The 24994-nt window shown below is 39.8% G+C and overlaps 1 protein-coding gene across 5 annotated transcripts in view; it reads right to left on the bottom strand.

The window, feature by feature from the left end:
* The window catches only part of GK (glycerol kinase), a 75618-nt gene that overhangs the window by 44202 nt on the left and 6422 nt on the right, over window positions 1-24994 (bottom strand). For 3 of the 5 annotated variants that reach the window (XM_075852726.1, XM_075852725.1, XM_075852727.1), the window contains exons 2-8: window positions 15100-15173; window positions 13040-13146; window positions 11062-11139; window positions 8838-8917; window positions 5252-5389; window positions 4630-4739; window positions 4425-4491 (exon numbers count right to left, since the gene is read on the bottom strand). In XM_075852726.1, the coding sequence (XP_075708841.1) occupies window positions 4425-4491; window positions 4630-4739; window positions 5252-5389; window positions 8838-8917; window positions 11062-11139; window positions 13040-13146; window positions 15100-15173 (654 nt within the window). Of the gene's footprint in view, window positions 1-76; window positions 95-4424; window positions 4492-4629; window positions 4740-5251; window positions 5390-8837; window positions 8918-11061; window positions 11140-13039; window positions 13147-15099; window positions 15174-24994 lie in introns of all 5 variants that reach the window. The other 2 variants (XM_075852724.1, XM_075852728.1) reach the window with 1 other exon arrangement.

Raw genomic sequence — 24994 nt, 5'->3', positions numbered from 1 at the left:
TGGAAATTGCATGATTTGTGCTTCATGTGCTTGTGACACGTGACTGGTGAACGGACTAACAAAATCCTTTACTCACCATGCTAGGACAGATTTTCTATGGTAGGCAAAAAACAAGAGCACAGACATAGTTCACAACAAAAGAAATTAGTTTTTCCTGTTTGCTACAGGTTTTCAAATAAGAGACAATTGTTTACTTTATATATAACACGTAACATTATTTTTTGAGGAGCATAACCTGCGGCCTGCAATGCCATTCTGTGTGGCCATCAACCATCAGGACGCAGTTCAGAAAGACATTGCTGTAGACGTTGGGGTAATTCAGGCAAAACTGTTACGGTGTTATGCCTGGTTTAGGCCTGAGGGGCGGTTTAGGACTGGTAATCTCTTTGATGCTGTGTGAATTCCTGTGTCATGCACCGCCCCTCAGGCGTTGCACTAGGCAACAAAATGCATCAGTTTCACCCAGATTGATCCTTTAAAATGGTATTCCCATCAAAGACATTTACGGCATATCCACAGGAAATCATTCCATGTCTGGGTCCCCTATTTATTAGGACAATTCTATTCCATGCTCGCTACTCGAGAGGAGTGCTGCTCTCTCCATTATAGTCAACTTGAGTGGTGTTCTTCCAATAGATGGGAGTCCCCAATCAGACATTTATGGCATATAGTGTTAATCTCTATATATATATTAAAATTAATTTCTGTTTGTTCTTTATGCACGGCCAAATTACTGGACCAATCTGCACTAAATTTAGGACGCAAGTAAATCACGCGCTTCCAAAGATTTAGCCTGGGTTTCAGCACTCTAGGTCCTACCATTTGACATGTTCACAAACCAAATATGACACCACTGGCTTCCACATTAAGGACCTTCCTCCATAATCACATAACACGTATTAGCAAATAGAAGCTCGCAGGTCCTTCATTCTTAGGGTATGTTCACACGCCCTATTTACGGACGTAATTCGGTCGTTTTACGCCTCGAATAACGCCAGAAAAAACGGCTCCAAACATCTGCCCATTGAATTCAATGGGTCTTACGGTTTTCTGTGCAGACTGGCCCGCCTCAAAGAAGTGCATGTCACTTCTTGGGACGTAATTGGAGCAGTTTTTTCATTGACTCCATTGAAAAACAGCTCCAATTACGTCCGTAATGGACGCGGCGAAAAACGTGTGCACTCGTCAAAACGTCTGAAATTCAGGAGCTGTTTTCGCCTGAAAACAGCTCCGTAATTTCAGACGTATTTGGCGTTGCCATGTGAACATACCCTTAGCCTCACTCACACACAGTTTTAGACCAGGTTTCTATAATAACCAAGCTATTTTTCTTTAATCGACATGTTACTCGCTGTAAATGAACTGTGCCTATACTAGATTTGAGCTCTCATAAATTGAAGCCCTTTCATACCAATCATGCCTCCAAAAAGGAACCCTGCACTTGGATGAAATTCCACCGTGGCAAAGAGCACGGCTGTTGCCCGAGCTGCTGAAATCCCTCAACAGTACCAAGCCCGTGGATTTCAGCATTCTCATAAATTGAACCCCTTTCAGACCAGTCATGCCTCCAAAAAGGAACCTGCACTTGACTTTGTTGTTTGTGTGTGTGGTTAAAAACTTTATTTCCTACTGATATGAAGCAGACATATCCAATAAACAAATGGACCAGTGTGAAGCCGGGTTACTCTGCCATTCTATATTATAAAAGTGAATGTCTGTCTGTCCTCTATAGGCATCCAAAGACCTGAACTATCTGACCCCAAATTTGGCACATCGGGTGTTCAGGAAGGTATATGTCCCGACCTTGCTGTTCTCTTTTATCAGTCATTATCACCATTCAATACTATAAAAGCAAAAATAGACATTCTCTTTTATAGTAAAGATGTTTTTATCTAGCAGTAGCAGGAAGTGCACTTTACAAGATAATCCTAGATGAAAAGGTACTCGGGAGCGGTTACCCATAGCAACGAATCAGATTACCGATGGCCAGGAGGAAAGCTGCATTACTAGCTGCAGAGACTACTCTTGCCCAACGGCAAGCTGATCAAATGTGTCATACTGCTGCTCGAGTTGCTGAAACTCCTCAGCAAACTTGGGCTCTCAGCAACAGATGAGACCGGTGGCTCACAGAAGCGCAGAGACTCCTGCCCGAACCCAGGCCAGAAAGCAAGCTGATAGAGCACATCATGATGTTCAGCGTGCTAATGAGTGGGCTTTCAATTATGATCCAACCATAGTCTAAGGCCAACTGGTAATAAAACTGCCAATGTTGTTAGTAAACAGGCTCTGTCACAGTCTTAGGACTCCATTTCCTAGTATTTAGGAAGTTTAAATTGAAATTAACTGTGTGTAACTGCCAGGGTATATACGGAGGCTAGTGATTTCCCTGTAAACAAAGAAAATACGAGGGCATGGATTGGCCTCCTGGGCATCCGAACAAATCCAATGAAGACACAGACAGACCGACACGCTATACCCGGGCACTTTTTCTAGTATACCATAAGAGTAGTTCCATCTGAGGCTTTTAAATTTTATTGTGACCCGTGGGAGTGGTACAATCGTACAATGGTGGCCCTCTGTTCTAAAGTTTAATCAAATAACATTAATTGTAAACACACACTTCAAGTCTTAAGACTTAAACTAAAAGTGTAACTACTTTTGAAGCACTCTGGCTCTCCTGAATGGTGTGTACAATTGACAGAGGGAGAAGCTATAGCAGACAACGTGCTGCCCAGTTGCACACCAAATCTTACCTGCACAGTAGCCTGACAGTTGAGGCTTCGGTATCCTATGGTTGCCTTGACTCTCCACAGCAGAGTATTCCACTGACAATTGTAAACTTTGGGTGGGAGAGCTGGCGTGTTTCATGAGTGGAAAAACAGCTTAAAGGGGAAATTTATTTAAAATGATCTTCTGATTTATCATAGATGTAAGATTACATTAGTGTAGTCTATAATCTTGGACCGTCACCAGCATTAAAAAGGGTCTACAGAGTGCTTAAAAACTTTAGCTCTTTATTTGTTACTAGAAATCTGACAAAACATTCTAAGCAAAGGTTTATTCAAACCAACAGCAGTTTGCTTACAATGTTATGTCAGATTTCCAGTAATAAATCTCTTAGCAGTGCCAGAGGGATTCAAGTGATATATAGACCCCTTTCATTTTGCAAATCAGTGGTGGCCCGACATGAACCAATGCAAACTTTCCAGATGTGTATGTGACATTTGAAGATCATTTTAACTGTATTTCGCTTTTAAGGAAGTCATTTTGACAGTACATAAATCATGAAGTTTTAGAACTCTCCTTGCAGACCGCTTTGCACCATTTGAGAAGGCCTTTAAATCCCTTTTCTCTGAACCACTAGTGCATTATTTCTGGTCTACTGAAACAAGTGATGACAAATGTTTGAACCTTTATGCATAAATGTATACAGTCTAATGCCGTGAATTTACATGAAAATACACAAGATTTCTAAAAATATTTTGTTCAGTATCAGCCAGATGGTTTATTTTTTGATTCATAGTATTGGCTACAGATTTAGTCAGGGAATTCTTTACATGAACAGGACTGGAATACTACGGCCACCTACAGGCCCAGAAGTAGGGTAGCCACAGTATCTTACAAATCCCAGGAGAGCAGGTAGCCAACCCACCTAGAAATTTGTTGGCGTCTAACCTTTTCTGTTTTTGTTTGTTTAGGTCTATGAAAGTTTTTTATTTTGTCTGGACATTAAAAAGTTCTAATTGGTTCCTGGAGCGGATTGAACGGATTGTAATCTTTACAGTATTTTGTCGATCCCCGACTTAAAAACATACAGATTTGGATGCTTTCCAGATAATTTAGACATCAGAATATAATCCTACCACTTATTTCATTTAACCTCTAGCCTAGCATAATTTTTTTGCTATTAAAAAGAAAAGGTTATGAAATGCTTATTTACACTTTACTGAACCCAAATAATAAATCTAGTCCTGGATATTAAATTGATTTGCTCCCACAGAAAATGTGTGAAATAAATATACCAGCTAGTTAATAAATGTGGCATACGGCATGTGCGCCATAATTCTGGCACATTTCGAATAGTAAATCTACCCCTTGGTCTGTTATATTATAGTCAATTGTATTCACAAAGCGAATCTGCTTCAAAGATATTAGCTCAGATCTCAGACATCATTGGAGTCTGCAGACATTTAAGCCTCCACAACCACCATTTATACATTCATAACCACCATGGACTGAGCACAGCACCAATGGTAAGTGATCAGCGTATTTGCCACTTTTCCGTAAATTTTAGCAGACTAGATGGACCTGTTTTTTTCGGTCATCCAATCTCAGCTATGATAGTTTTAATTAGTGATGACTGGCATATAAAAAAGGTTCTGCTCAAAGCATATAAAAAACAATATATACAACAAATGTATTACCATAAGACCGTAGATTTCAGAAGAACTTCTTACTTTCGGCAGCAAACTCATAGGGATGTCAAAAAACCTAGAAGACAAATTGATAGCAAGCCAATAAAAGACAGGATTCTTATATAGAAAGGTTTTCTTCAGCATCATCTTATAGTTCCCCATTTACTGAAGACATCATTAACAGTACTGGAGTAGAAAGCTGGTTGTAACTCACTGGCAGAGCTCTATATCCCATTCCAACGTATTTATGTTGAACAGCATGGTTCTGCTGGCATTGGTCACATCTGTACAGTGTACACCTCCATTCTTCCCTCCAGTCAAGCTCTGAAGAAAGCAAAAAGAAATGATGAGGATACAGCAGTATATAAGCCTTTACTTATGAGTTTTATGTACATCTAGTTCTATTTTAGGGTTTGTACTTTTAATATTGCAATTTCTTATAGAGTACTGTTAATATATGCATTCTGTTGGTAGACCGAAAACTATATTAGGGACTTGGTATAACGTGTTAAATGCAGATTTCACCCTATGCATTGCAAGTACACCGGGTCAAGCTTTCATTAGCTGAAAAGCTAAGTATTTAAGATGACAAATAAGTGTGTACTCCATGCCAAAAGCACAAATGAAGTTGGTAAACCACACATTATCCAGATAGTGGTGATTTTTTTTGTAGAAAAATAAATAAATAACCCTCTTCCTTCAGGGTTAGACCAGTGGAGTTCTATTGTAATACACCCCCAGACCCTTCCTCCAAGCGGACTGCTTCTACACCGAATAAGAACAATGTAAGTGTCCCAATGTGCGAGCCAAAAGTGAACGGACAGCAAATCACTAACCCAAATGATCCAGGAATCCACGGTTCCAAACATGGCTCTGCCTTCTGCCACCGCATGCCTGATTTCTTCAACATTGTCCAGCAGCCATCGTAGCTTTACTGCGCTGAAATAAGTGCTCAAGGGGAGACCAGTTCGTCCCTAAAAATTCGACATCCATTAAATACAGATTGGCATATTGTCCATCAAATGTTTTATATTCAAGTCCACCAAGATAGTGTATTTACAATAGGTTGTTCCACATAATGCCAAGCAACATAATGGATTCAGAATTGTGAATGCGTCAAGATGTTTAGGCTTTCCAATAATACTGCAAATATAATTATTCATAGATATTATGGCTTTTACGAAAACACATTTTGAAGTTTCTTACAGCCAGCATTCATGTAGGCAACATGGACCCAATAGTTATCCAACTAAACAGAGTTTTAAAAGATCCGACCATTAGCATGCCAGAAAAACTGGAAGATCAGGGAGGTCATTTAAATAATAATTTTAAAAAAAAGAAAACAGAGTGGGCTTGCGGAAATTGGCAATGAATTGGCCACAGTCTGCTGATCCTGCCATACATTGATTATACAGCCGAATCAACAGCTGAAAAAAAAAAAAATCCAACCTGACAGATTACATTTCAGCCGACAATAGTTTGAAACGTTTTTCGTTTGCAATGGCTGACGGCAAACTATTGTCAGCTGAAATGGTAAAAATCAGCCCTTTGGGCCGACTTTATTCGTGTGTATAGACAGGGTTAGTACCATAGTCATAATTACCATTACTTTTTAGTGGTTAAAGGGGTTTTCCGTAAATATTTTTATTCAGTGATTAAGATTTAAGTTTCACAGCTTTGTAACACACTTTGGGGGAATAAAGCCAGTTTTCTGGTGTAGAAGTCGCAATAATGCATAAGTGTCGCAATTTTCTGGATAAATATTGACTTTTCTGCTGTCTCTGCTGCAGTCGTCACTTTTCAAAAAAGTGGGTGTAGCTTAGACTGGGACGAGACCACCTGCAGCCCCACAAATTTTTCAATAATTAACGCCAGGAATTCGTGTCAATTATAGCACATATCTACGCCGGCTGATAGCTGCCGTAGATTGACACTATGGTGTACAGACAGCCAGACATATGAAATCCCAGTCTTAATAAATTCCCCCCTATATGTTTGGTGATTTTTGCAATTAATTATATTATTAAGCCAATGCTGGTCTTTATATATGTATACACAGAAGGTCTCTTAAAGCACTACTTTAATGAAATAGTGGTACTTTAAAGGGAAACTTGTCACGCTAAAAATGCAGTTCAATATGCAGGCAGAATAATATAGAGCAGGAGGAGCAGAGCAGATTGATATCTAGTTTGGTTTACAAACCTCTGCACCTTCCGGGCTTAAGAGTCAAGTGGGCAGTCTCACTGATTGACCTGTTTCCGAATATGACCATGCATACAGACTTGGCTGTCAATCACAGTGTAGAACCGCCCACTGGACTCCTAAGCTCAGAGATCACATACTGCCTGCAGATTGGACTGCATTTTCAACGTAACCGGTTCCCTTTAAATATGATGCCTACAAAGGCTTAAAACAAAAAAACTTTAAAAATGTTAAAATGGCAAGCCGCTTACGGATGTACCACCCTACATGTCCCCTTTAGAGGGACCCAAAAACACGGTTTTAACCCACGATGGACATCTTTTAGTTACCCCGGCTTTAAGATAGGTACGTAGGTATGCTTTAAAATGCCACTATTAACACAGCTGATAAGTATTAGTTAAAATGAATCTATAAGCATGCTTTAAAGCAGGGCTTCTAAAACATTTTTTTCTCTGGAGCCTCAACAGCCATTCCAGGCTTCACAAGTAGAAAAATACCATGCCAAAATTTAAAATAGATCTCAATTTATCTTTTGTGTACTGAAGATTGGTGCAGCCAGAGAAAGGCCTGTGCAGAAAATAATTTGTCAAAACCTATCCGAGCCTCATTAACAAATTTTGTGGCACCTCACCAGTGAAACTCAACTTGCAGTTCGTGAAGAACTACTTTAGGGCATCTGTAAGTTGCCCATATAAAGCCATAAACAGGTCAATTAAGTAGGCTGTATAATAGAGAAGTCTCCCAACTGGGACCGCGATATTAGAGCAGACAGCACCTTTAACCCCTTCGTAACCAGCCTATTTTTGACCAAGCTATTTTATTTGTTTTTCTATAGTTGCATTCAAAGAGCTATAACTTTTTTATTTTTTCCGTCCACATAGCTGTATGAGGACGTTTTTTGCGGGATTAGTTGTAGTTTTTAAATGGCACCATTTTAGGGTACATATAATTTTTTGATTAACTTTTATTAACTTTTTTTGGGGGGGGGGGGAATTAGAAATAAACCCCTGAAATATTGTTCTATGCGTTTTAAAATGACGCCGTTCACTGTGCGGCACAAACACGTTACCTTTATTCTATGGGTCGGTATGATTACGACGATACCACATATGTATAGTTTGTGTGTTTTATGACTTTTGCACAATAAAAACACTTTCGAACTAAAATTAGTTGTTTTTGCAGTCGCTTTCCAAGAGCCGTAATTTGTTTTATTTTTCTGTCAATGTAGTGATTTTTTTGGGCTTGTTTTTTGCGGGACGAGACGTAGTTTTGATTGGTATTGTTTTGGGGTACATTGGATTTATGGATTCATTTTTATGACTGAGCCATTGCTTTTTGTGTTTTTTTTTTTACGGTGCTCACCTTGCGGTTTAAATTCCATATTAACAATTGATTGAGTCATTACGGTCGCAGCGATACCATATATGTGTACTTTTATTTATGTTTTACACTTTTACTAAATAAAACCACTTAAGGGGGAAAAAAAATGATGTTTTTACTTTCATTTCACATTGCTTACTTATTTTTTTAGCCCCACTAGGGGACTTTACTGTGTGATCTTCAGATCGCTGCTATAATGCTTTGGTATACTTCGTATACCAGAGCATTATTGCCCGTCAGTGTAAATCTGACAGGCAATCTATTAGGACGTGCCTCTGGCATATGCCCAGAGCAGACCTGGGGGCTTTTATCAGGCCCCCGGCTGCCATGACACCCAATTGTAGGCCCGCAATTGCATTTGCGGGCCGCCAATGGGTGACAGAGGGAGCTCTCTCCCTATGTAAACAAGTGAAATGCTGCGGTCGCTATGGACGGTGGCATTTAACGGGTTAAACGGCCACGATCTAAGTAAACTGTCAGACCGCTGAATCCCGGCTCCAGCCTGCACAGGACACCCGTGCAGGACTTAGAGTGGGCTAATGTGAAAAGGCGGCGGCCTAGCCTAAGGCCCCTTAGTGACTGCCGAGAAAAGGCATATTGGTGGTCACTAAGGGGTTAAGGAGAAGTTCTCCCTCTGGAGGACCTGGCTCATCTAGTTCACTAGGTGCGGTTAGCGCCCAGCAACAATGAGGACTTGACAACAGTGTGCTCCAGCGATAGAGTGTCCACAAAGGAGAGCTCTAAAGCCGGATCTACACTTTGACCTAAAACTACGTTTCAGAAAGGCATAAGAAATGGATACATTGCATCGCCTTTACTAAGTGCGCAGAAGCACTTTACCTTGAAGAAATTCTTATTTCTTCCTGGAATTTTTTTCAGTAGCCGCTCAACAGTTGACTGGGTTCTCAAATCAAGCCAGACTAAGAGAAAATAAAATAAAATTAGAGAACACAAGTAATCCATTACTATAATCTGTAGCTGAATAACAACCAAAAACTATATACAATAGTGACAACAGTAAACATTTTAGAAACTCATACAGTGTTAACTGATTAGAGGGTTTGCCAAGAAAGTAAATTTATACCAGACATTTATAGAAGTAGATGTGCAGTTCATGTGTTTTATTCAATAAGTGTAATGGAGCCATCATCAGCTAAATACTGTAAAACAAAAACCTTACATGTTCTAAAAGTAGTTCAGAAGAGCAGAAGTAAAATAGGTATTGTTAAGTAAATATAGCCTGGATCGTTTCAAAATCAAAACAGAAGTAGGTCTAAACTTCAATACAAATATCAATATAAAATAGGAGGATTAGCCCACAAGACATGCCCCAGAGGAAGCCATCCGACAAAACTCAAGTCGGGCCCCGTATTGGACCTGGACATTTGTTCCAACCGATTTTAATTTTCATGCTCATGTACTGAGGATGTTGGAGTATATTAAACTCATGGTTTTACGCTATTTGGAGCCATTACATTATACCATTGGAGGCCGGTATCTTCACTGCAGTATGAGAGTACACTCGCTAATATACATTCCGGTTCCCCGTCGCGCTGATTGAGATTTTATAACACTGGCTGTGGGACCGGAAGTCTAGTTGCACAGTCTTCCTTCATGACGACAAGACTCGGTCGTGTGACCGGCCCCGCCGTAATTTACGTACAAGTAGCAACTACTGCTAGTACATAGAGTACTGTGGGACCGGTCACATGAGTCGTGTCGTCATGAAGGAAGACTATGCCACTAGACTACCGGTCTCCCAACGGCGCTATGAAAACCTATTAAAATTTCATAATGAGCGCGATGGGGAACCAAAATGTATATGAGTGATTGTACTCGCATACTGCAATTTTCGGTACCCACATAACCCCTTTAAGGCACTATTGGTGGACGGTTCAACTTAATGAAAAAACGGAGATCCTGCAATTGCAACAGGTTCCTGACATTCACAAAAGTTTATTTAGCTTCTGGAACCATATGGACGATCTGGTGACTTCATTTAACCGTGAGCTGGGCAAACCATCTATTTTATATTGATTTCAGTACAACAAGGAACGCCAACACTGAGGCTCATTTGCCTTAAAAAAAAAAAAAATACAGAAAAACGTGTGGCAGTTGATTTTTTTTTAATGATTCATAATCATCCTATCCCATAGGTATTGGAAATTAAACATGCATGTGCAGACTTACAGGTGAGTTTGTGCCTATATGAAGAAGCCACACTAAACATGTAGTTGTGGTGTAAGATAGAGTGGCAAAGCCTGATCCTCTGACAAGACATATGAGGGTTGTCAGACCTGGAACAATGTCCAGAGGACTTCGCTTTGAAATAGAGCAGGCATACGTAATCAAAATATAGGTCTTCTGAATTTCACAAGCACCAGAGATTAATAATTGACTCCACCTATGAGTCCCAGCCGAAGGGTGTAAAAACAAAAACAAAAGATTGATCATTTACCTTACTTAGTCATCTAAATGGAAACCTTTGCTCTTGATTTGCTATACTCTTACCAGAGATATAGAACATAAAACAGTTGTAGTGCCTAATTATGGACATCATTAGAAAATGGAGTGTTACAAAAATAAACCCAACATTTGTTCTGGCCAAGCGTTGTATATTTTATAGCCATTTAAGCCTCACCACAATGAAAACTAAATGAACGGCAAAGGCTGGGTTATATAAAGGCGGTGTTCCAGTGGGGTCAAGCAAAAGTGCCACATGAGAGAAAGGGGAAAAAAAACAAACTAAAAATCTAAAAAGAAGAATTATTTTCTGAGAAACGATAAAAACACAATTTGTTTTTCTCATACCATAAAATACAGCATGGTAAGGACATATTCACACGTGGCAGATGTGTTGCAGAAAATTCTGCGACAAAGTCTGTTCCATACATGTGGTTTCTGCAACATGTGCAAAGATTTCTTCAAATTCCGTTCAGATGACTGGGACAGTCGCAGAACTTTCTGCAACAAATCTGCCACGTGTGAACATTCACGAATACAAAATACAAAGAAACTTGTACAGCCATGGTAGAAAGAACTGTTCATTAGAAGCTTAACTTACCAATTGCATTATATAGAGGTTCTCCAGTCGTCTTATCCCATACAACAGTTGTTTCCCTCTGGTTACTTACTCCAACAGCTTTAAAAACAAAAAAACATACATTTAAAAGACAACTGGGATAATCTGGCTCCCAACTACCTCATTAACGTGCCATACTTGGATTGGCCACGCTCACCTCCCAGAAGTACAAGGGATCGGGCAGGGTAAAGATCAAATATGCCTAGGGCGGTCTTTGTAGGGCCATCATACAGGCAAATTTTAGAGCCCACATTAAGGTGGCAAAACCCAGACCTTCCATGGCTCTACAGATTTACCACAGGAGGTCCAGGGGCTGCAGCCATAAATGAATGCTAAATTGCTCCCATATGACAGGGGCTTAAAGCTTGTTTTTCCCCAACAGCACATTTAGAAGGACAGTTGAGCGGATTACATGGATAAATTTGTACTCATTGGCCGTCTCGTTGGTGGAGTGCCGTAAGTATAAAATCAAAATACTTCTAAAACTACTAAACATTCCTAAATAAGGCCTCATGCATATGGTCGTGCCCGTAATCACAGTCCACGATTACGGGCACGGCCAGCCACCCGCATTTTCAGCCCGTGCTATGGAAGCACGGTCCGTAAAAAGCAAAAGATGGGACATGCTTTCTACGGCCCGTACACCTTCCCGCAAATATACGGAGAGGTGCGGGGGTCAATAGAAGTGAATTGGTCCGTGATTGCGGACCGTAATTACGGTCCCCAATTACAGGCAAATTCTATGGTCGTGTGCATGGGGCATGAGTAATAGCACGCAGAAATCAAGGCGTGTCATTTCTTTATGCTGCCCTAATACAGAGCAATATAAAGTAGTGACAGCTCAACTTAGATAATTAATTTTAACTATAGCGCTACAGCTGCAGTACAAAGTAATATATTGAGTTGCAGACAATCTTGTGGACTGCAGCTGTTACTTTATAGTTAAAAATCAATCAGTAGTGCTACAAAAAGACTCCTTGTACAACTGTACGTTACCATTGTCCTTGTCAATAGGATGTATCCCTACACAGCGATGATTGGACAGTGTCAGTGTGTAGGGATACATCCTATCGACAAGGGGCATGGTAACATCCAGTTGTCAACTTACTCTTCGATTTCCAGGAGGAATAAATGAGGAAGGGTACAATGCAGAGTTCTAAGAAAAGGTGCTCGAGAAATTTTATTTCATGGGTAATGCAAGTATTTACTAACACAGACATGTCAGGAGAGGTGACATGTACTCTTCAATTGGTATATATTCTGCCTGTAACTGCGTCTAATCAGTGCTGTATTCTCTTGTATGGTCTGCAGCGTGATAATATTCTGCAGACCGCCAGTGTAGAACTGGTTTCTGACCACTATATGGTCACTGTATAGTTTGCAGCGTGATAATACTCTGCAGGTGTAGAACTGGTATCTGACTACTATATGGTTATGGTCTGGTGGTATCATTGCAATCACCAATTTATCCATAGTGGTAGCGTACTGTTGTTCCGGATTGTAAAAGCGACACCTGTCCCAGACCGTATCATTTGGTGTTTCTATATTCCAACTTTATTTTTGTTCTTGTGTTGACAGTGTGATTTACATATTTAAGAGAGGGGTCTGACCAAATAAAATGAGATTCACCCTGTATTGCCGCTATTTTTCTGACCACCCCCTCCCTTATTTCAACCCTGGATTCACTACTGCAATTATCTAAAGTTTATGCTGTCGAATTTTCCATGGGACTCAATACAATTGTTCATTTATTTTTTTCCCTTAGGAAATGTGTTTCAATGGTAGCAACATATCTGAGCAAATCGTTTTTTTTAGCAAACTTGGTTATCTAATTAATTTTGAGGTTTGTCTGATAACAAAAGACCACAACTAGCTACGCTGTCAGTCTGTTGCTAAGGAGCATCGCAGAATACGGCAAGTCTCTGCAAAAGCAAGTAAATATTACAGTCTTAAAACTGACCTTTTATATTGGTGATGTCTATGCTCAGCTGGGTTAATTTCTCACAGGTCTTTTCTACACATTCATAAACAGACTGTAAAATCTCCTTTGGATCTTGTTCCACCCACCTTAAATATAGAAACATCAATATTGAACAAAAAACGATTGTGTTAACAATATATACGGTTTATTCATTAAAGTCAAAGAATTATAACACATTATTAGCAGAAAAAGTTTAGGGATTCTGGGCGTCCATAACAAACAGATAGCTAGTTTAATTTTCTTAGCCTCTGTTCACACTTCCCATTAGTTGTTTTCCGTTAGGTTAACATTGCTCTGTCAGAATAGCGCTACTGGATTAGATTGGTTGCTTTGGGGCCGAGTGTCCCTATGACAACACTAAACTTCCAAAACACAGGAGCATAGTGTGGTCATTGAAGCACAGAACTCTTCTAATTGTAGACCTATAACTCAACACAGGAGTAAGTTTTTTTTAAATAATGTCAAAATACACGAAATTAGTTAGAATATAGATCTTCTGTTTGCCGATTCGATAACTTAGCATAACCAGAAATTGATTTTCTATTGGCTGTTTGTAAAAATAAGTTTTATTGGGTTTTCTGTGATAATTGGGGGGGGGGGGGGGTGATAAAAAATAATGAATGACTTCTTACCGATGGCTGTATTTGTGAGTTATCCACTCCCTTCTGGCCCTCAGCTGAGTCATGTGATCAGCAATAGGACTCAACTGCCACAGCGTTTCATGTGTGGACAGGAAGTCAGTTTACATAATGTGCCTTTCCAAAGGGACAGAGAATAAAAAAATTTTGTGGGAGTGCTTCTTTAATGAATGGAATAAGAGCTCTGTACAAACTTACTGAGTAAAAAAAGCAATACTGGTACTTTCCTTTTTGACTGAGGGAAGCGCAGATATAAACACATGATCATTTAGAGGGCTAATAAGCAAACTCATTTTCATGTCTATTTAGGATTCAAGGAATCAAGCTTGGAAATGCTCTATACACACTACACTATGTGAATATTTATTACCCATGTAAAAGTATAGAATGGTGATGGGCGAGGCGGGAGGGACATACAGAAAGTGTCCGTAGCTAAATATGTGCTAGAACTGTCTGCACTGCAATAGGGTTTCTAAATTAGAGTTTAGAATTTTGCAAAGACAGTTTAATAACATCAATGATTCAGATCTAGGATCTGAAAAAAAAAAAAAAAAAGAACTAATGTAACAATAACAGCATTCAGGTTTGCGGTTTGATGGCACATTATAACTGTCCTTAAATCTGCAATGCAAGTCCTAAGAATTTTAGAGAATACAAAATCCAGGGTGTGACCTAGAATGGTGTGCTTATGAGTCATAAATACGAAGAATATTGCAATAAACTTCCTCTGATGCCTAACACTTGGCTTGCTCATAGATTGTGGTCATAATTTCCTGAGTTTATATCAAATTGGAAGGTCTTATTTTGTAATATTTTTTTTTTTAATTCCCAGATTACCAATTTATTTTGATATTAAAATCCAATATTTATTTTTGGTTTAGTTTTTTGTGCAGGGGTATTCAATCATTATTCAGCCGTTGCCTTTGTTTCCACAATGCTTAATGGGAACCGGTCACTAGATTTTAGGGCTCCAAACCACCAGAATGTCACTATACTGCTGGGGTTAAGCGTCCTAATTATGCCGCTCGTAAAATTATCAGTTTCAGCATTTTGTCTAAAAAGAAGTTACAATACTGGGTGTGCTGTATGTAAACTACAAGAGAAGAGTCCTGAGATGAATCCAGGTGTACAGGCTTCATCTGAGCCCTGAGCATGTGCAGGATGCTGTTGGACTCATCTCAGGAATCTTCTCTGGTAATTTACATATAGCACACGCTGCATTATTTTTAGACTAAAAGCGTACAGATTTGAGAGGGGCATGTTTAGGACGCTAAACCCCAGCAGTATAACCGCATGCTGGTGGTTGAGTGCCCTAAAATCTAGTGACCGTTTCCCTTTAAAGCCAATTTTACCTTTAATATCAATTATGTTCTATCTAGTTAATATAGGATTCCTACTCACCCTTCTTTTGGAAACTTCTGTTTTATTTCTACTTGATGGTGACTAAGTAGTTCAGCTGTTTTTGCATTGAAGACCTATGCAAAATACAAAAAAATAAGTGCGATGTACCACATCAGATGTAAATCCTACAGAATAATGGAATACATTTCTTAGCATTATTACACATTACTGTAATTTATAACCCAACTGGTGTAGCTCTATCAGAGATTGGGGAAAAAGAAACATGCTGTATGAGGCAAGAGACATTCGGTGCGGTTACGCTTTATAAATTACCCCTTTGTGGCCATATGTATCTTTAGATCTGCAACGATTGCTGAACTTTTGTTATGAGATTTGTAAGTCAATAGGACATCCTATGGTGTTGAATATTGAACATATTTTTCTTATTTTACCTTCAGACACGTGTTAAAGGTCTGGAAGGACCAAAGCCTACAAACCCAGGTGATACTAATCTTTTGGGAGAAATATATATACACATATATATACACACACACACACACTTGATACTGTGAGTGCTGCTGCTTTTCACATACATACACATTATATATATATATTTCACCATTTCCAGAAATAGTGGTAAAAACCGTAAGCTTCTTTATTCACCCTGGTGCGACATTTTGGCTCAAACACTAGAGCCTCTTTCATAGTCTGATCGCTGCCCTGTTTAAAAAGGGCAATTATCGTGAACGTTCTATGAACGGTCGTTTGCCGATAATTGGCCAGTGTAAAAGCGCCTTTAGCCTCTCTGATATACACAGTTTTATCCCAGGTTCCCATAACAACCCAGTCATTTGTGTTTGACAACGGGTTTCCATAACAATCCAGCCATCTTTCTTTACTTGCCGTGAACGGGCTGTACCTATACTACACTGTACCTATACTGTATTTCTCATAAAATTTAACCCCTTTCAGACCAGTCATGCCTCCAAACAGGAACCCTGCACTTGAACGAACAACTCCTGCAGCAAAGCGCATGGTGCTGCCCGAGCTGCTGAAACCGCTCAACAGACCCAAGCCCGTCTCCTGGCTGACAAGATGCGTCAGCGCCAATGCAGTTTTTAAGCAGACAGCAAACAAATAAACCTGTGCGAAGCCGGGTAACTGCTAGTATTGGAATAAAAACATTTACTCAACCTTTATTAGGCCCTGTTCACATCATGTTTGTGATGCACGTTTAGCATGTACGCCAGGAAAGCTCCCAGCATACACTCTAAACGAGTTCTTTAGCCCGAGGGAGACCAAACAAATGTCCTTTTTGCCTCCATCGGGTCTACTATAGGTCAGTCACAGACATCAGTCAACGTATACATCATGAGTTTTCTTGAGATATATTAAACAGATGCCATAATAGCCTGTGGGTAAAAGGATGCCACTGTAAGACGTTAGCCACAGGCATCTGTTTAACCTATAGGTCGTTAGTTTAACGACGTATACATTGAATGGAGCCCAAAAATTTTTATGTTAACAGGGCTTTAAAGGGGTTTTCCATTTCACTGTATAAATCACTAATCAAACATAATCACTATATAAATGAAAAGTTCTACGACTTTCTAACATTTGTGTTTTAATACCTCCCCATCTTCACTGTTATATGGTGGATGCCGTGATTTAATTAGATAGTGTCAGGAGGCACAAGGGAGCCGTTGTCAACCAAGCACTTAGCTGACCAGTCAGTCCAGCTGACTGACGGATTCCAACTACAGCTATGCAGCGTCTATGTTTATTGGATACTATACTAAATAGTAATTTTAATAAAACTATATTATAAAGGTTTATTATTGCCAAACACATACATTACAAAAAATAAATAAAATAAATCAAAAAAGGTTTTCATAGACCTTAAATGGATATTCCCATCTCAGAAATGTATGGCTTATCCACAGAATATGCCATAAAACGGCTGATAGATCAGGGTGCCTATGTCAATGTTGCCTGGGTTTTTGTAACTCCCATATGAGTGAATGGGGATAGCCGCAACTACCTCTTTAATCCATCCCTGCCTGGATGCAGCAGCCGCCTCAACTGACGGGTCAGGGGACCCCTATTTTTGACATTGTTGCATATCCCACAGGTGGTACACGCATCTAACAGACAGAAATTGTGTTAACTAATGTTTTTGTGGGTGTGGGGCATTTTGCCAGCTGTGTTTTCTTTTTAAAAAAAAAGAAGGCTCTTAATTTATCTCTGTATATATTTTTTGTGTCCATCGGGACATGCCACGTGTACAAACAAACAGCACGTTTTTTTTAGGCTCACTGCCTTCCAGGATATGGGCAAAGGACCTGAAATGATGCCATTACAGTACACTTCCGTATTATTTAAGAGGCCAGTCTATTTACTCTAGGACTGTCCAAGGACAATAAGTGAGACGAATTGTTGGACATGAGCCCAGATGGCAGATAAGAGAAATGTGAGGAAAAAAAAAAAAAAGAAAATCAGATACATTTCACACAGTAAATGCCCAGTCAGATATGTTTATGGGTAAGGATTTTATATTGCTCATATATCAGGTGTAGATTAGAAGTAGATCATCATAGATAACATTGTCAAACAGCTCTTGAGGTTTGTGCACATAATTACCATAGAAAGAAAAACAATGGGCCTCAAGACTAAGAGAAAATATTGTCTTTTTGCCCATAGCAACCAATCACAGTGCAGCTTTCATATTTTTCAGAGCAGTTTAACAAGTTAAACTATTGGCAACGAGGCCAAGTTAGGCTTAAAGTTGACAATATGCGCACCTCTAAAGCAAATTTGTCGGTAAAATATGCACCAAATTATTAAGACGAACATTTGAAATTCCGGACTTAATGTACTCCCTTCCCGTAATGAGAAAGCAGACCAGAAAAATAATATAGGAGGTAGGGGCTAAAATACAGTTTGTCTGGTGTAATATAAAGTGGACCCATGACTAAATGTAATATGTATGAATTGTTCTAATTTATCACATTCAGATGAAAGTTGATATACGGAATAGGAGAAGAGACTGGCACAGGGTGGCACATGATTATCTCACGGGTGGACTAACACATGGTCATCTACTATATCTATGATGAGTCTTCACACTGACGCACATACGGCGTACAAACAAAGAGAAAAGGACATATGAGGTAACGGATAATTGAACTGCTGCTTTCTGTTCGGGTCTAAAGACACACACATCACCTTGTGTTGTTGCCCAGAAGCATTATTTCAGGATCAGTGGCTTCATTTCTCTACAGAATTGATTAAAATTGGAAAGACTAAGCAAGCCACAACCAGCCATCAGTGTGTGCATGAAAAATACAGTCATTGTTTTCTGCATTGGCGTTAATGAGAAATCAATAGGGTACACGGGTTTTATCCAAGTTGGTGTACCGCCTTATCTTCCTTAGCGGTCGCAATTGTGCCTTAACCATTATAAGGGTATGTGCGCACACAAAATAAAATTTAAAAAAAAAAGTCTCAAAATACGGAGCTGTTTTCAAGGGACAACTGCTCCTTATTTTCAGACTTTTTTTAATCATACTCGCGTTTTTCGCTGCTTTTTTTACTGCCATTTTTGGAGCTGTTTTTCTATAGAGTCAATGAAAAACTGCTCAAAAAGTGACATGCACTTTTTCGCGGGTGTTTTTTTTTACATGGCAGTTTTGAAAAACGGCCGCGTAAAAAACGCCCCGTCGGAACAGAACGCTCTGGATTTTCCGTACGGATTTGCGGGCTGGAGATCTGCAGCATATTTCAGTAGCAGCAAAGTGAATGAGATTTAAAAAATGCGTTTCTGTGCAGAAATTGACCTGCGGTGCAGATTTTTTAATCCGCAGTGTGTCAATTTAAGCTGCGCAAAGGTTGCAGATTAAAAAAAAGCTCCTATAGAGGATTTCTACCCAGAACTTCAAAATTGGCCATTTATTAGTAAATGAGAAGTAAAAAGACGACCGGTTACTGTAGCTTTGACTGGTCTGTTTTAGTAAATACTCGTAGTCCCCACAAATAATGTTGGAGCATCTTTCCTAAGGACTGTTTTGTGCCATTACTCTGTTAGCCCTCCTGGAAATGTATGAATCAAAAAAATACACTAGCAATAGGGTGTTTTCCAGCACAGTCTGACACGGTCAGCACTGATTACACAGTATAGGGTTTATTCACATGAACGTTGAATACATCCGTGTGACGCCTGTTAAAACAGCAGTCACATGGACGCATGTATTTCAATGGTGCCGTTCACACTGCCATTGAAAAATAGAACATGTCCTATTTTCTTCCATTTTCAAGGATCCCTCCAAAGATTCAAGTCTATGGGGAAACGTGAAGACTGTTCCCACACAGGTGAAACATGGCCGTTTTTCATGCCAGGACTTATTCACCCGAATGTGGGGAAACTCGAAGACTGTTAAGATACACCCTATTGAGAAGGTGAATGATAACACTCATCATTTAGGCCGGGTTCCCATGTAGCGTAAACGCTGCGCAATTTACGCAACGGAATTTGGTGCAGAAATTCCGCAGCATTTACAGTAGCAGCAAAGTGGATGTGATTTAGAAAATCTCATGCCCACGCTGTGGGAAAAAAATGCAGCGTAAACGTTAATAAATTGACCTGCGGTGCGGTATTTCATTCCGCAGCATATCAATTTATGATGCATTTTTGTTGATTTTCTGCTGCGGGTTTTCCCCACTGAATTCAATTGGGATACAAAACCCGCAACAGAAAGCCAAGTGTTGCTACTTATGTGGATTATTTCGCAGTGATTACACAGCAAAAAAAAAAACGCAACCCCGGAATAAAAAAAAAAAAAAAAATCATACTTACCCAGAACGCCCTCCTTCCTGTAGTCCGGCCTCTTGAGATGACATTCTATCCCACGTGATCGCTGCAGCATCACATGGCCTGCAACGTCACTGTAGGAGGCTGGATTATGCGTAGAGAAGACAGAGGGGGTAAATATGTGCGTGTTCTCCCACAGCAGAAACGCAGTTCGAAAAACCGCACCACAACGAGATTTTTTGGACTGAATGTACTGCGGGTTCCAGGTCGGACACGCTGCGTGATTTTTACGCAGCATACAACCCGTGGGAACCCGGCCTTCTAGCTGCAAAAAGGGGACTAACTCCATATTAATGCCTATGGTTTTGGAAAGGGATGTCCAACAAGATCATATAGGTGTGATGGCCAGATGTCCACATACTTTGGCCATGTAGTGTACGAATAATATCTCACTGTATATGGATTATGTTTTATAATGGTTTGTTCTAGACAACCCTCTATAATTTGTGCAAAGTATTGGGTACAAGAAATACTTCCCACTGGGCCTACTATCAAAACTGTTGCAGAGTGTCAGTAAACTATTGGCCCGTAACAACCAAAGGATTTTTTCCAGGGCAGTTTACACATCAAAAGATAAAACTTAGAAATTGACCCTGTGAAAAGTGAACATGAAACAAGGTAAATGCTCCCTTTAAAGCAGGGGTCTCAAACATGCGGCCCTGGAGGCTGTCATCTGCGAAGCTCCCTCAGGAGAGGAGAGAGCAGGCCAAAAGGAGGAGTGCGCAGTACCTTTCCGCACTGATGGATCGTTGGTGGTAGGTGAGCAATGGCCACACAGCCCCCTGTAGATAGCGTTGTGTGTGGCGTTACACCCCCCCCCCCCCCGGATTGTTAAAAAAAGCTTGGAGTAAACTCACAAATTTCCGGTGCGTTTAAACCTAGCGCGGTTGTTACAGTAATGTAGTATTATAGTAGTGAAAATTACTAAATTGATTAACAATAAATTTTGTATTGTATCAAATTTCTATGTGCGGCCCAGTTAGCCAGCCGAGTTTGGGATCCCTGCTTTAGAGGATATGAACAAAAAACATAAGTCTATGAAGAAAAAAAAGAAAAAATATAATAATAATATCCATAATTTTCTTTTTTGCATTGAAGCTATACGAAAAAAAAAGTTGCAAAAATGGATGTCTTTTAACCCCTTCCCGCTGCAGCCGTTTTTTCGGATTTGCAATTTTTTTCTTCCCCCACCTTCCAAAAGCCATAACTTTTCCGTCAAAGCCGTAGGAGGGCTTAAATTTTGCAGACGAGTTGTAGTTAGTACATTATATGGTACAATAAATGGAAAAAGAAACTGGGAAAAAATTCTTTGCGAAGTGGAATGGGAAAAACAGCGATTCCTCTATTTTTTGGGGGGAAAGGTTCATTACGGCGTGGTAAAAACGGCATGTTAACTTTATTCTACGGATGAATACTATTACAGCGATACCAAATTGATATAGTTTTTTTTTTTTTTTTTATATTTTCCTACTTGTAAAAAGGAAAAAAACGAATTCGTAAAATAGAATTTGATTTGTGTCGCCATATCTTTTTTTTATTTACAGTCGATTGAGCGGTATGAGGGCTTATTTTATGCGGGTCGAGTGGTAGTTTCGATTGGTACATGAGACTTTTGATCACCTGATTACATTTTTTTGTGGCAGATGAGGTGACAAAAGACACACTCAGGCGTTTTGTTTTTTTAATTTTTTTCATTCACCGTGCAGGTTACTTAATCTTATATTGTGATGGTTTGGACTATTACTGATGCGGCGATACCAGTTACGTTAATTTTTGGATTGCTTAAATGATATACTGCAACATTAATGTATATCGTAATTCTGACAGGCACCTATTAAGGGCTTAATAGGTGCTCAAAAGGTGGCAGACATTATTAGGTCCCCAAGCTGCCATAACGACCATCGGCACCTGGCAAACGCATTACGCGAGGGGAGGGGGCGGTCGATGGCACGTCAGAGGGGGCTGAACTCCCTCATTCTAAAGGCTTAGATGCCACGATCAATAGCGAGGGATCCCGCTCGTTACACTAAGGTGTCGGACGACAGGCTCGTTCAATGGAGCAGGTTTAGCCCGTGAGCCTGCTCCATACTCACCCAACCGACCTCTGCCGTATATATACACGGCGGAGGTCGGGAAGTGGTTAAAGAGGCTCTGTCACCACATTATAAGTGCCCTATCTCCTACATAATGTAGGGGACAGCAGTGTTTTTTATTTAAAAAAAACAAACTATCTATTTTCACCACTTTATTAGCGATTTTAGCTTTATGCTAATGAGCACGGTTAGTTAAACGCTGTAACTTTATTTGTTGGACTAGCGATGTGATTTTTGAGACCATTTTGTCATGAACAATGCAGGTTTCTTTTCATATTTTTATACAGGTAATTTTTGCTTTTTCCGAATTTTTGATTTGAAGAAATAAAAATAATAAGTTTGTTTTTTTTTTGCTTCTTAGCCATTTTTTTCTGGTTCCAATATTCTAAAATAGTATTCTAAAATAGGCTGTTATCGTCATTGTCCCCTATTTTAGGGTAATTGGGTCAGGTCTAGCACTGATTGGTGGGGGAGCATTTTTTCTTTTGGGGTGATAGTTTGTGTATTTTTCATTTAATGACGTTTGTTTTTTTACTTTTATTATTATGGTCAATAAGGTAATAAAAGGGGGCCTATTACTTAATTTCTTTTTACACAATACTTTTGCACTGTAACAGGGGCTGCCCCAGTTAGAGAATATTTTTACTGTTAGGGTATGTGCACATGAGAACTACCTTTTACGTCTGAAAAGACAGGCTATTTTCAGGAGAAAACAGCTGCGTCGTTTCAGACGTAAAAGCTCCACCTCGCATTATGCGAGGCGTCTTTGACGCCCGTAATCTTGAGCTGCTCTTCATGGACTTCAATGAAGAACGGCTCAAATGACGTTGCAAAGAAGTGTCCTGCACTTCTTTGCCGAGGCAGTAATTTTACACGTCGTCGTTTGACAGCTGTCAAACGACGACGCGTAAATGACAGGTTGTCGGCACAGTACGTCGGCAAACCCATTCAAATGAATGGGCAGATGTTTGCCGACGTATTGTAGCCCTATTTTCAGACGTAAAACGAGGAATAATACGCCTCGTTTACGTCTGAAAATAGGTTGTGTGAACCCAGCTTTAGGGATGTGCTGGGATCTAGTTAAACCCATCAGCAGCCTCCCACTAACGGTCCAGTCACATGATCACCGGGACCTATAGAGGCATAGGAGCAGCCACTGCCTCTAATTTGTACACAGCGCTTATTGAGAGAGGTGTACATGAGAACAGAAGCGGTAAAAGAACGCTACTGCCTTCACTGCAGGCTCTCCGGCACGTGACATATGAATGCCGATCGTTTAAGTAGCCAGCTTAAACGAGCATTGTAGATATACTATGGCGCAGGCTTTAAAGGACTAGGACTGCCCGCCGTAAATATATAATAACCGGTTCAAGACCGTCCACAATACTCTGGAAAACATCCAACAACCATGGAAAACAGTACTAAAAAGAGCATATCAACCAAGCAATCAATAGTTATAATTTTCAATAACCTTAATGGAGAATGTACAAATCAAAAAAGTTGCTAATATGCATAAACTGCCGTCAACAAAAGTAAAGAAGCACTTTTATTGCCCACGGTAGTGTCTGACTGTAGAGTAGTTATTCTCATCAAATGATCTCATATCATACAGTATTGCTTCACTCACTGGCAGGATACTTGAAAAAAAATGTGCGCCGTTCTTGCATCATTATGAAAACATACAACTCCAAGTGTCCATTGAGAAATATTTAAGTAATAATGGTGAAAAGAAAGTGGGAAAAAAAAAAAAAAAAGGTAAAAAAGTAATTTGCTACAATAGTAAATTTATTATGGGTTTGTAATCACTGGTTCAGCAAATATGATATTACCAAGTATGCTGGAATGGTTTAAAAAAAAAAAAAAAAAGAAGGTTTAGGTAAAACTTCTCTATTATGTACTCTCGTCAAGACCGTACATGTTCACATCAAACAGTTACATGGCTTAAAAAATAAATAAAATACATACTTTGTGGCCTTCCCTCTAACATTACTTCACTCTTCTCAACTCGGCTGCCCAGTTAATCACTGCCAGTACTTTCACTGGCTACTCATTGCCCAGCGGAAACATTTTAAATAACGGACAACTACATACAAGCCAATCTAAATCCTATTCCCCCCCCCCCCACACACACATATATCGCTGCCCTAGAATACCTCCCCACCCATAATCTCTGGTCCTCGCAAGACCATCGTCTCTGCTCTTCTACTCATATTGCATCCAAGATTTTTCCTGCACATCTCCCTCTAATCTGAATAGTGGGAGAGAGTCTAATGTGTTGAGGTATTGTGTTCCAAACGCATTCTGAAAACCCACGTCTTCAGAAAAGTTCACTCCCTATACTGCAATAACCCTGTCTCCACTACACAACTACGTAAGCAGCTTCTGCCCTAACCTTCAGTCTCTTTCCCCTTTTCCATAGATATTAAAGGGTAACTAAACTTTCAAAAAACTTCTGACATGTTAGTGACATTTTATCTGTGGGGGTCCGAGCACTGAGACTCCAACCGATCGCTAAAACAAAGCGGCAGAAGCGCTCGGGTGACCGCTGAGCCACTTAATTTCTTATCGGCTTATCTCGGAAAGTCGAACAGTTGGTCTACGGGCTCAGATTTTCTATTGAGCCCGTACACCAATTGCTCAGCTTTCGGAAAAAAGCCGATCGGAAACAAAGTTGCACTCTGCCGCTTCATTATAGCAATCAGAAACAAAGCATGTCACAAGACACGTCAGACGGTTTTTGAAAATGTAGTTACCCTCTACGCCCTCATGGATAAGGCCCTCTCCTTCTGTACCGGTCTATCACTCAGTAACTTCATGTTTATTGTACTTGCTTGTTTTTATAATTTATTCAAATATCTATACACCCCTCTTTATCACATATGTATTGTGCCCTGGAAGTTAATGGCACTATAAAATTATCATGATCTATCTTTCCTTTTCTGCAGAGCCCCCATGATACTACGTGCACTGGCTGTTGATGTAAAAACTCAATGCT

This window comes from Rhinoderma darwinii, chromosome 2 (assembly GCF_050947455.1).
Source record: "Rhinoderma darwinii isolate aRhiDar2 chromosome 2, aRhiDar2.hap1, whole genome shotgun sequence".
Classification (NCBI taxonomy): Eukaryota; Metazoa; Chordata; class Amphibia; order Anura; family Rhinodermatidae; genus Rhinoderma; species Rhinoderma darwinii.
This window is presented reverse-complemented; position numbering and strand designations above follow the sequence as displayed.